Source organism: Plasmopara halstedii, assembly GCF_900000015.1.
Source record: "Plasmopara halstedii genome assembly, contig: Scaffold_650, whole genome shotgun sequence".
NCBI lineage: Eukaryota > Oomycota > Peronosporomycetes > Peronosporales > Peronosporaceae > Plasmopara > Plasmopara halstedii.
Window position 1 is genome coordinate 1403583 of NW_020187567.1, and position 13072 is coordinate 1416654.

Genomic DNA, 13072 nt, shown 5'->3' on the forward strand with positions numbered 1-13072 from the left:
CCCTGCGCCTACTGGGTTTTTGTCAGTTCTCCGCGACAAATCAGACTGGTTTAAAGCGGGACGTCTGTTTGATGAACCTTGACGCGCCTTGTGCAGGGGACAACCAATGCGAAGGTGACGGATGTCCCCACAGACAAAAAACATTGGGTGTTCGAACGCTGCTCGGCAGCTCGGATCTCTGCCTCCTCTTTCTCAGCATAGCTGAGACCCATCAGGTCAGCGAGCTACTAGAGTGTGCATTTCAACCAATTCGTACCGACCTAAAGTTGAATTCGGCATTCAATGCCACATCCACTGCTTCTTCAAAAGAAGACAAATGCACACGAAACACTTCCCTTCTTACCACGCCAGTGCAGAGGCCCTCCAATAAGACGGTCACTGTGACCACCTCGGGGAGAGGATGTATCAAAGCGATACACTTTCTATGTCATTTCGATTGAACAACTTGGTACCGTCCAGCTGCCATTCCGGCAACGAGAGTACACAACTCTTAAACAAAGCCCACCAACCCCTTCTTGGCCTGCCGGACGGTAAGGAAACGCGATCGCACGCGATATGCCTGATTAAGCGGTGAGAACACTCGTAATATCTGCAGCTCCGTCCAGAAGGGAAACGCCGCTTCAACCAAAGTGCCGCACGTCAGTGCCCAATCTTGCAATTAACCACTGAGCTTGGAAATAGCTGCGCTATTGCTCGGTCTGGAGCATGGCGGACGCCATAGCCATCTCGACCTCTCTCACTCAGAGCAGAATATCCTCTCCATCCTTGCCCTCGAAGGTCTTAACACTCACCATAAGCGGCCTGGGTTGGGAGGAGTCATCCGTCGTCGACGGTTGCGTCTTGGAAGCAGTCGACGCCAGTATCTTCTGCTCTAGGTGCTCTAGCAGAGCATTTCCATAGCTCGCAAACGCCTAAAGGCGCGCACTTACCGCTCCATATCCTTGTATTGCACGCCCTCAGGGCCAAGCAGAGACACTAGCTTTTTAAGCCCGTCCTGCATGCCGTGGGGCAAACAGTAGTTTTACTGGATCAGTCGTAACGACTCAGGTGTAGATTGACTACAATGCTACCAAGTGCAGCGGGGCTGCCGTAGCTATTTCGCTTAGAGGAAGCTAGCTAACCTTTGTTCTATACTTAGAACCAGGCGGAGTGTAGCGGCTAGTACTTAAAACTTTAATCCAAGGCAAATAAACTCTTCCGTTACTGTATTTCTTGGTTTTATTTGTGGCAAAGCCGCCTATACCTAAATCCATAGGTTTTCCTGATTAAATAAAAAAACGCATAATTGCTGGCAGTCCAGCGCAGTGCTAGTGTAGCCACACCATTGTGCTATTTGTTACCTGCACCCTGATACCCACTCTTCATACCAGGGTACCTTTTATCCCGTTACTTGTTTGATGTAACATTCGCAATGTTGCAACAAAGGAAAAAAATGCTTAATTTATTTCGGACTACAAAATCTCTGTAGTTCAGATTTTGAGCAAATCAACATATTACAATACTGTTTGAGCCATGACTGTGGATGACGCCTACTCTTCGGCCGTGCGGCCATTAGCTGAGGTGGTACTTTACGCTGAGTTCGATCTCACTAAAGGAAGCACATTGCGTGCAAGCTACCCATTACCCTTTGTGCACTACTCTCCCGAATTTTTTGCCGACATAATGTTGCCTGAAGGCGTGCACAACCGCAAGGAAGATTTCACCATTTTTTTCCTCAATCGTCAGCATCAGTCTAAGCTCAGCGAAAATGTAGATGATAAAAGTCAAGAAATTTCAATGGTCGATCCTTCAAATCCGTTGCACAGCTTCATGTACTGCCTTAGTGTGGTGCGCACTACGCACGACACGGCAGCTCGTCGTGGTGCCAAAGTGACGGCTGTAGCGCTGTGCTCGACCCATAAAAGCTGTTTTGCACTTAAAGATGTGCTCAATTTAGCTGTGCTCAAAATTGTGGGCTCAAAAAGTGAGGTCGAGAGTGAAAATGTACTAAAAGAGCTTTTCGCCGTGATCAATGCAATTGACATTTCGGGTGTACGCAGTTTGTCCAATATGGAAAGACGACTCTTGAAACGCACAATTAGTAGTACTGGACGTGCTGCAGCGAATCAAGAGGATGCTAAACTACAAGAAAAGGCACTTTTTTTCAAGGCACAAGCAATCTGGGATGATATTTCAATTCCACTGCGTATTAAAATCTGCAGCACCGATGATCAACATGACGATGGAACGCTCACGCTGTTACTGCAAACTTTTGGCGACCAGACGATGGTTTTGTACAATGCTGTGCTGACGGGTCAACGCTTGATCATGCTGGGGTACAATCGGCCAGCTGGAGAAGTGTGCAATTTTGTGCTTGCAATCAGCTCAATGGTATGCCCACCTTTGTTTGGGCTGATCCATCGCCAGTATCCGTAAGTTGAAAGTAATGGATTGAGTATTTTGCGGTATCAAGTAATCATATGAGAAAATTAGGTATGCAAACTTGACGGATTTGGGCTTTCTGTCGACGCCTGGGTTCATTGCTGGTGTCACTAATCCGATGTTCAAGACGAAGCGAGAGTGGTGGGATGTGCTGTGTGACATTTCGACAGGAGAAGTATTCGTGTCAGCGCCAGTGGAAAAGGAAGATTATGATTCATCAGATCGCAATTTTGTGCTTGAGGTAAGCGAAGAAATGACACACACTGGGCTACTTTATGGTTGGGTTATGATCACCATGTACAGGTATTGGATGGCGTTGCAGCAGGATATGATGAAGAATGGGTCCGCTTCATGTTTGAAGAGTATACGCATAAAAACATTGTGGACGTTGCGCTTGGAGAGACGAGCAACCTTAGTCCTGATGCACTGGCGAAGCGATCTGCAGCCAATAGTAAGCGAATTGCAAAGTGGACGCACTCTGACAACTACAAGCGTTTTATGGACTCCCCGCAACGAACGCACTTTCACTCACCGGCGTTTAATATATCCTCCTCAATTGCATGCTTGCTCTTCTAATCTAGTTCATACAAGCGTACTCAATTTTGTGCTGACAGAGTTCCTTAACGTGAGCCACTTATTGTGTTTACGTAGAGAAAACTGGTGTGGATATAAAGCGACACATTCAGAGTCTTCAAGGCGACATGATTGTCCTTGATGACAGTCTTGTTGAGAAAATTTACTCGGACCTCGCTACCTTACTGAACACAGAAATGGAGTTACAAGAGTTTCTAAGCTTTCTGCCGGTATTGCGTGGTGGCTTGCAAACGATTGCGCAGGGTATCTTCCACCCCTCAATTAGCGTCAAACACAACACTGTGATACTGCTGAAGCGTCTCGAGCAATTTTCGTCCACTGTCGCGAGTATGCAGCGCCTTAATCCGTTCCTGCTCATGTCGTATCAGCGTATCCATGACATTGTTAATCCAGATACTAGGGACTAAAAGTGGTATAAGATTGATAAGTAAGTATCAGTTTAGCTGGTCAACTGACACATAATGGTTGAAGATTTCAAAAGATCTAGAACTTACGGTGCCAATAGTTTCGCAAGCTCTTCGAATCCCTCGCCAAAAAGTTGGTCACTGTATGATGTATCGTTGCTGCCATTGTGTTGCGAAGGAGTTTGCTTGAATCCGAAGTCTGACTCAGCTTGCTCGCACAGCTGCTCAAAAATGTGATCCCCGTGGTCAATTTCTTCAGATGCTGTCACAGAATGCTTCTTAGTCGTCTCGGCAGTCCTTGCTGGTTTCAAAAAGTTCATTGCTTCTTCGTGTTCATCTTGTTTTGATTTCTGTTGCTGATCCATCCCGGTCAAATCCACGACCTTACTGCGACTTAATAGGTTGACATACGCTGACGATGGGCGGCCTTCATTTGATCCCATTGGATACAGCTGTGACGTTGTCGAGTTAAGAAATCCTCGCTTAACCGCACTTTTGCTTTTTCTTTTGTGCTGTGAGTTTGCTGTCTTTGAGGGTGTAGAGATGCCGAGTGCTGTCTGATTTTTGGTCGGAGGTGACGGTAATTCCTCGATCAAAACTTTTTTCTTTTCGATGCCTGTGCCAGCTTTCATCACCAATTTCGGTGAGTTTAAAGAATCATCAAGCGTAGAGGCATGAAGGGTCATACTTTGCTTTTGATCAGAACGAGCCTGTTTTGGCGGCTCGATGACTAACTTCTCGTCCGCCTTCGTTTCATCAAACTTTATTTGCTTAAGGAGATCCCCTGGTGATTCTATTCGTTGTTTGGTCTTGTCTGCGTCTTCTATTCGGAATTTGGACGTAATGATCTCGTTACCCACCATCACACCGCTTTTGTACCGTGCTTTGATAAACTTTCCCGACGGTATAACAAGAGTTACGTTAGCGTCTTCTTGAACCCACTGAATTGCGAGCTTCATAACTTCCCGCTTGAAATTTGCATCCCAATCACTGCGGCGAAGAACCCACGGGTTTACGACGACATCAATGACACAGCAGAGCTCACCACTGTTGTTACAGTGCTCGCGTAACTTGCCTACAACAAGAGGCACTTGCAAGTTGTTGGTATTGGGTATAACACGCGTATCTTCGGGTACTTCACGACCAGAATTTGGATAATTAGGGACATCAATGAGCTTGTGACCGCAGATATTGAGAAAGAGTTTGGTCACTTTTCGTTGACATTTGATCGTGTGATACATCATGCACTTGACCACGTAGCCTGGATCAGGAGTGAAGAACCGCGGTGGTGCCGCATCTTTTAAACATTCATGAGATGGTGACTCGGAAGGCGGGGGGCCATCCTGCAACTGCTCATTTATAAAAGACTGATAACGTTTTGGATCCGACGTGGATAACTTGTTGAGAGTGCTCCAAAGAGCCTTAGCCTCGTTACCAAAATCTTTGGGCTGAAGCCCCATTTGCTTGGCAATCTCTCGCATTCGAGGATCTTCCAGAAGCGCGTTGACGGACGAAGGCCGCGCATCTGGTCGACGATTATTGATGATGCCAAAGTTCATGAGAGCGACTCAAGATCAAATAGGATATCTATTAGCAATGCGAAAAGACGCATCGAAAAGTCTGTAGGATCCAAGATCGATAAATGATACCACCAATCAAGGTATGGCAAACAGTCACTCGGTAATTTTCAGTGTTATGTGTCTCCTTAAACGAGCAAATTTCCTCAAAAGCTTTTCAGTTGGCTATATGCACATTCGTTACTGATACCGGCTGGAAGGTAGTTAGCCTCATTTCATTTGTGATTGCTTAGTGTTGGCAGTGTGAATTTAAACAAGAACTAGAGCCATTGTGGTTATCATGAAACGGGTATAGCTGGGTGTTTGTGCGCAAAATCATAAACTCTCGAAATTTTATCAGATGTTTTGATTGACAATGCAACTGCGGTAACATGATTCATAAAACTAAGAAACTACATACAACCTCAGTTTTTCGTATTGCAAAGTATAGTAATGTTTCTTGTTTCTCTTTCAATTCCTATAAAATCAGTGGACTATTAAGTCACTCTGTAGCAACGTTTACTGATATGAAACCTCGGTCTATTATACACCAGAGCGTTACTGCACACCAATTATGTCAATCGAGCCCCAATTAGAGCGTATCGCGCGACTGCAACAGCAGCACCCAGACAAAAATCTCGCACCCGTGTATCTCGATGCTGTAGCTGATCTAGACACGCCTGTGAGCGTACTGCTGAAGCTTCGTGTTGGTCAGACGCACTCGTTTCTGCTTGAGTCTGTAGCCCCTGGCGAGAAAATTGCGCGTTATTCGTTCATTGGGGCCGGACCGCTTAAGGTCATAGCGACAGGAAAAAATTACGCATGTCAAGGTGATCCATTGACTAACCTTGAGCAAGAAATGAAGAATTATCGTACTGTGACGCTGCCCGAGCTTAATGTGCCTATGACGGGTGGAGCGGTGGGTTACTGTAGCTTTGATGCTATACGCCACTTTGAGCCCAAGATTGCGCCCTATATCGATGCTCAAAACGATGTGTTACGCATTCCTGAGAGTATTTATATGTTCTTTGACACGGTCGTGATCTTCGACCACGTGTTCCACACGCTCAAGATCGTCTCACATGTCCGTCTAGACACTGGCGACTTAGCCGCTGCGTACAAAGAAGCTACTGATAAAATTCTTGCCGTAAGCACTGCTCTTGAAAGGCCAATTACTCGTCCTTCAAGTGTGAATCACGCCAGAGCTCCGACCGCATCGAAGATTGACCTGGAACTTGCTTCAAATGTTGGCAAAGCTGGTTACATAGGCTTCGTCGAGAAGCTGAAAGAGCACATAGTAGATGGTGATATCTTTCAAGCTGTACCTTCTCAGCGATTGACCGTTGATTTGCCAACTGGCGTGACTTCATTGGATTTGTATCGTCAGATGCGTATGATAAACCCATCGCCTTACATGTTTATTCTAGATATGGGTGAAGATTTTCAAATTGTAGGTGCATCGCCTGAGATGCTTGTCAAGGTTGACCACAATCGAATTGTTGAGACTCATCCGATTGCAGGCACTCGCCACCGTGGCGCTACTGATGAAGAGGACAAAAATTTGATGAATGATCTTCTCTCTGACGAAAAAGAGCGTGCCGAGCATATTATGCTGGTCGATCTGGGCCGAAATGACGTCGGCCGCGTGGCTAAGCCGGGGTCAGTGCGAGTTGAGCGCCTTATGCACATAGAAAAATACTCTCATGTGATGCATATTGTGTCGGTCGTTAAAGGCGAATTGCGCGAGGATCGAAGTGTGTATGATGCGTACCGTGCTATGTTTCCTGCCGGCACTCTATCAGGTGCGCCAAAAGTGCGCGCGATGGAACTTATCTGCTCACTAGAGACTGAGCGACGTGGTGTGTACTCTGGGTCGGTAGGCTACTTCAGTTTTTCTGGTTTCTTAGACACTGCCATTGCCATCCGCACCATGGTAGTAAAAGATGGAAAAGTGTACTCGCAAGCAGGCGGCGGCATAGTGTACGACTCGGATCCACACGCTGAGTATATAGAGACAATCAACAAATTGGGCTCGGCTATCAAGACGTTGGAAAAGTGTGCCACGCACATCGCACCTGCTGCGCAATAGAGTAAAGATGCATCTTCAACTCTTTCTGCGCTAAACATCGTTGCGATATGATCGCTAGACCTGTGCATTTCTACTGCCTGACACCAGTTGGAAAGATATGTCAAGTTTACGTTTATTACCAATTTCCTAACGAAAAAAGATCGTTCTTTCGGGACTGTGTATACTGTCTCTTCTTTGCATGACTTACCATTTACTAACTATTAGTATAGCTATACTCCTCACAGTCACTCTAACGCCCGGGTCGACTGTTCTTCCCTCCCTTTTCAAACCCGACCCGTCACCCGTTTGCATTCGATCAGCTACACCCACACCAGTATCAAAAACTCCTCGAAAGACACGAGGGCGGAGAAACCTAGTTAATGACCAAAGATGACGACGACGAGGCGTTGCGGCGTCGTGGACGCACGCGCCCTCGTCCACATTCATCTACTTCCAATGCATATAAGCAAAATTCTTTGGAATCGACTAATCGTCCGCTTCCACGACCATCCAAGATGAAGATGGCGTCGCTTATGGCTGTGGTAGACGACGAAAGTAAGAGCACGCGAGTCAAACTTGACGACCAACATTCTGAAGGATGGACAATCCACAATGCGCCAATCAGCATTAGTAGCCTTACTAGCAACACGGAATCTCCAGCTACGTCGCTTTTTCAAAAGGAAATGCCGACCATCATTCCGACGTTTAGTCGCGAAGGTACTCACACGAATGGAGAGCGCAAGCGAGTAACTAGTGGAGACGCGGGTCCAGCTGTCACGCGCTCTATGTTGGATGTTTACTTTCCGTCTTGTAGGAACGAGACGAATGGATCAAGTGGCAACAGATCGTTAAAGAGAAAGAGAAGAAGCGGACGACGCGATGAAGTTGTGGCGGATGTGGATTTACTTAGATTTGGGATCGATTCAACAAAGCTTGTGCCACAAGGTCTTGTAGATCGCGTGGACGTTTATATGAGCCGCGCGGTACTCGTTAAAGTCGTAGGAAATCACGTGAATTATTGGTGCAGTTGCTCGGGTTTTTCGTCTCGTTTCTTGCAGGAACTTATAACACTTTTGGCTGCATACTACCCGTGCAGTTATCCAACGTTATTGGACGAAGTACTTGCGGGCTTTCTATTCAGAAGACCAGAGTTTATGGACGCTTTGTTACCTGCAATGATTGATAAAATGACCAAAGCCAGTGAGTCTGTTACGACTACTAAATACCCGGTAGCAGACGCGCTCGCGAGAAAGTGTAGCTCCACTTCAGTGAGAACGAAGCTACAGGTGGTACGTCATGACTTGGCGTGCAGAACTCTTTTACGGTGTTTGGTAGAACGCAATGGTGAGATGTTTTCCCTCAGTCCTTGGCTTGCAGCGTGCGCGGTTGAATCGAGTGACTCAGTCCTCCAGGTTTTGTGGAGAGCGCTTTTGTCGTTTATAGATACAAAGTTCGACTGGCAAATAAATGATCCGAATCAGCAGATAATGGAGCTTTTGGCTGAAGAAGGCAAACTTCGCGTGTCTCGGATCACTTGTGCGTTTGTGAAGGTGATAATAAGTGACGATGCATTAAGGAATAAACTTGTCAACTCTCAGTCAAAATTGATCTCGGACTGTTTAGAAAGAGCCTTTAAGTACGCAAGCACGACCTGGAGCTCGTCACTTTTGGCAGAATGGTTGGAACGAAGACGAAAGCAACAGAGTACGAATTTGGTCGCTGAGGATCTGAAAAACTTGGTGACGTTTCTTGCTCGCTTTACTTCGAAATTGAGCGTCAAGAATCCAGAATGGTTTGTCAAGCATGTGTTGAATTTCATTTTGTCTTCTTATTGCCATGAAGCAGAGCAAACAATAGTTTTGCGTGTAATTTTATATGATCACATGTCGATCGTGTTTGGTGGGGTTTGCGCTCAAATGAGCACATACAACAGTTTGATTGACGCATCAAACCTTACTAGCACTCGGGCATTGGACAATTTTGATTTTGTCGAAGGCCAATCAACGATAGACACTCAGCGTCAATTTGAGCTGTTAATCGGCGGTTTGAGAGCTGCCAATGATTGCACAAGTGCATTATTTGTCGATATCTGGATTGAATCCTGGTCTGGCGATAGAATAAACATCCCTTGGAGTTGCATGTTTGCTCTGGTTTCCTTGATCGTACAAGAAACTGTGGACGACCAAAGTGAACTTGGTCAAAAGATTCAAAGCCTGACGATACATGTTTGCCGGTCGTGCTTTCGCCAAATTAAAAATCATGTAGCTAACCACAAGTCACGAAGCGAAATTGCTATCAGGTATTCCGAGGCGTTGAATCTTCTGATCCCATCTTCTTGCCCTGCGGCCAGGAGTTTGCTCCATGAGGTTTTGGAGGCCCTTGTAGATTCAGGCCTGGAAGACTCGGCTATAATTTTTGGTAAAGTCGTCGTTTCACACCTCGACAATTGTGAAGACGCTGACGTGGGCAGCATCGTGAAGCGATGTGCTGTACAAAAGTCATTTGTAGAAAATGACCGCACTTTAGCCAATGCTTCCGCATCAACAACTATTATTCTTACAACGATTCAAACTCTAGCTTCGGCAAAGACCAGTGCAGGCGATCTGACTAGACGAGTTCTTTCCACTGGACCTGTACTGCGCTTGTTGGTGCGATTGTTAAATTTTGGACGACGGAGACGTCGACAGGAGATGATCTTGGATGTAATGAATGTTGTCTTGAGCTTGAATTCATCGACGAGACTTAGCCGAAATTGGTTACGCCAGCATGTTGTGCACGAACTTGTGCATTGCGCGTATACAGGCCCACCTTCGTCCGCTAGGAGAGTGTTCGCATTGTTACAAAATATGCATCGATTTGGTGATAGTATTCAGGCCTTATTGTGGGCGGTCTTAGAGCAGTGTACAAAGCTGGATTTCAGACGCAAAGTCATGGAATGTATTGTCCAGTCATCATTTTTACCCAACTGTTATCATGAAAGGGCTGACACGTTTGCCGAACTAATCAAGACAATGATGGATAATCTCCATGCAACCTTAATGTGTAAAGTACTCAACTTTGTGGAGCAGAAGCTTACATCGTGTTATGATGGAAAGACGCGAATAAATTTGTTTTTATTGCTCCTACTCCAAAAACTCGTCGCCTGCGAGATTCAGTGTGATGTTTTTCTACCAGTTGTACAATTAGCTATTTGTCCTCTGGCACCTTCGGATCAAGATAGACTATGTCTAATCAGGCTGCAGATGTTAAAGGCATTCTGCAATCGATTGATTGCTACCAGTCATCGCCCGGATATGTCAACGGCTTCAAGCAGGAACCGCTGCGATGATCTGGTACTCAACGAGCGATTGCAATCCGATTTGAGGTTTTTAGCTGACGCATCTCGCTGCGTATCCTTCAATATGACTCAAAATAGTCGTGCGTGTACACTATTGGCTCAGAGCATTTTAACTTGCACACACCAACTCAGAAACCAGAGCATTATAGACGAAAAGGACAGGGCTCGAAGGATACTGAAGAAGACAGAATGAAATAGACTGAATAAATGCCGGGCTCCCACTTACTCAGCCTATTGTTAGCAAAAACTAACAATTTTTGTGTTTGTTTTTTCGTAGCAACTTAAGATTTTGTCTCCTCGTTTCCAAGCCTATTCAGCAGTGCGAGTATTTATGGATTAAGCATTTTGGAATCAATGGCCAAGCCACCTTTTGCTGTTGTTAAGCCAAAGAAAATGACAACGTTTCTGCAGTAAAGGTCCGTTTCTTTTGTTTAACCGAATCAAGAATTGAAGTAGCGGACGTGAATTAAGATGATTCTCCCCTCGACAATTTGTACGTTTGACGTGGACATCGCATGGTGGGAGACGCTAATTGTTTGTGATTGATACGGTTACAAAAATTAGACACGCTGCACAGGTTAAACAAATGAAAGGAGTATGACAATTGGATGTACACTACATTGTAGAAAAAGCAAGATGCGAGTGGTGTGTCAATGATAGCTGCAAAGCGCAAATTGCTTAAATTGAAGATAGATAAATTCTCAGCAGGGTCACGTTTCTACGTTACAATTACCAGACGGTTTGTTTAAGTTTACATGCTCACCTCACAAAATTGAATAAGTATGTAATTGTCTTATAATCGTGCAATTGCAATAGTCACAACAAAAAGTGTGGCAGAGAAAAACGATCTGATGCAGTTTGGCGACTACCTCAGGCATTTATCTGGTTAAAAGTGTCTGCCATGCGTCAGTACAAAGTCTAGACTTGCATTCTCAAAACAAGTTTTAGAAAGTTTTCAGTTAATTTTAAATAGCTGGATCTGTTGATAGAATACTTGGCCTTTTTTTCGTGGCGTCCCCCAACGCTTTTGAAACTACTGTGTAATATCGGTGCAAAATTCCTTGGAGAGAATCTAGGCAGTCCCAATGCAGCGCAACTTCTTGTGGTCGCCCTTGCTTGTCAAATCAGCAATTAGAACGACGCGCTGTTGTGTAAATTTTTAGCAAGATTGAAACAGCTAAGGTAGCTAGCTAGCTACCTGTGCACACTGTTATTACATATCCGGCGACATAACATACGTGCTTTTGCGGACGCAGAACTTATCGTTACCAATGCTTTCGCCATCTCTATTGAATATATGCATTGCGGTCCTATTTTACCAGACGTGTCATTTTGAACTCGTTCTGTGATAAGTGAATATAATATACTCTTTAAACCTTTATAGCACTATATATATCGCTGCTGAGCACATCCATCCACAAAAAGATGCTACAAACCTTTGTTTGCCTGGGTATCTCATTAATAGTAGTGACAGCAGGGTGCAGCCAGTCAATTGTTTCAGATTCTAAAGTTGCGGATGTGGCGTATTGTTACAATATTGAGTCAGTCACGCATCATTAAACTGTGATAGATTGTTACATTAAAAGAGTATACAAGCTTCAAATGATCATCAGACAGTGACTAAACATTTACAGCCGAATTTTATTGCAAGCTTTTCATCACAATCCTACCGTCTTAAAAGAAACTATGTATACCACGGTTTCAAGTCTGAGGTAAGTGTAATACAAACCATACCATGGTGTTATTTTTCACTGTACCATACAGTTTGACAAAGTCAAAATGAAAAAAATTGCGTTGTTTGTTGCGAAGATGCTGCGTAGTTTCTGACCAAGACACCTATCATGGTGTGCGTATGAGTAATTTTTCGGACTGATGAAGTGCCATGATGAAGCTTCATGATTGATACTCGGTAATGGTTAAAGTGATACTAGCCGAAGAAAAGATTCGCATGTAGATATTCAATGTCGAACACCTGAGTGAAGGCTTGAGTATATGCATCTCTATAAGCTGATTGGATAATAATAGCATCCTCGCAATGGGGGCTTTGCGGTTGTACTGTCTCATTCTCAAAGGATGTAGGATGTCCGTCTACCAGTATCGACTTTGTAATCTCTTACCGTTTTGTAATTCCTGCATACATCGATAGTTCTTCAAGATCAAAAAAGTTCTTGATTGGAGAAGTGGGCGGAGACTAAGATCCTTGGGACTTACGTGGTCTTCAGTCACGAGTGTGCTACAAACTTGTTGAGCTTCAATGTGTCGCACGACAGGCACATCAATCGGTTTTGCAGAAACAGCTGTGTTGTCAGATCGCAATGAGAGTAGACCAACCCTTAAGTACATCAGGGCTTTGCCTGTCTGAAGACTCGAGACGTAGTTGCCTTAATTCATTCCATCAGATGTAATATCAAGGAAGCTGTAAATATCTGCCCTAGCAGGGTCAACATTGGTCATCACAACGTAGGATAGCTGATGTTCGTCTCATCTATTGACTGCAGCCTACAACTGTTTTTCGTATCGAGTATGGCTCTAAGCTTTAAGGTGTACTATCGCTACTTATTTTGGACCTTTCCATGTCCTGCGTCAAAGCTGTTGTAGCTTTGTGCACACCAAAAAATGTTTTGCTTTCGGCAGTGATGGGATCATAACCCTCTCAAAGATTTTACAAGGATAGATATACGTGATGCATTAA

The 13072-nt window shown here is 44.8% G+C and overlaps 4 protein-coding genes across 4 annotated transcripts; 3 read left to right on the plus strand and 1 right to left on the minus strand.

The window, feature by feature from the left end:
- Positions 1-1512: 1512 nt before the first annotated feature.
- On the plus strand, positions 1513-3422 carry PHALS_12916 (Arf3-interacting protein 1, N-terminal domain; the record flags this gene model as incomplete). Its single annotated transcript, XM_024728564.1, has 4 exons — positions 1513-2411; positions 2473-2662; positions 2725-2872; positions 3073-3422. The coding sequence occupies 4 exons, from the start codon at positions 1513-1515 to the stop codon at positions 3420-3422; spliced, it is 1587 nt and encodes a 528-aa protein (XP_024579029.1).
- An 83-nt stretch (positions 3423-3505) lies between these two features.
- On the minus strand, positions 3506-4978 carry PHALS_12917 (Uncharacterized conserved protein; the record flags this gene model as incomplete). Its single annotated transcript, XM_024728565.1, has 1 exon — positions 3506-4978. The coding sequence occupies one exon, from the start codon at positions 4976-4978 to the stop codon at positions 3506-3508; it is 1473 nt and encodes a 490-aa protein (XP_024579030.1).
- Positions 4979-5549: 571 nt separating this feature from the next.
- PHALS_12918 (anthranilate synthase component i) lies at positions 5550-7064 on the plus strand (the record flags this gene model as incomplete). The annotated part of the gene is made up of 2 exons (XM_024728566.1): positions 5550-6777; positions 6856-7064. The coding sequence occupies 2 exons, from the start codon at positions 5550-5552 to the stop codon at positions 7062-7064; spliced, it is 1437 nt and encodes a 478-aa protein (XP_024579031.1).
- A 359-nt stretch (positions 7065-7423) lies between these two features.
- On the plus strand, positions 7424-10578 carry PHALS_12919 (uncharacterized protein; the record flags this gene model as incomplete). The annotated part of the gene is made up of 2 exons (XM_024728567.1): positions 7424-10375; positions 10459-10578. 2 exons carry the CDS (start codon positions 7424-7426, stop codon positions 10576-10578), a joined length of 3072 nt encoding a protein of 1023 aa, XP_024579032.1.
- Between the last annotated feature and the right edge of the window lie 2494 nt (positions 10579-13072).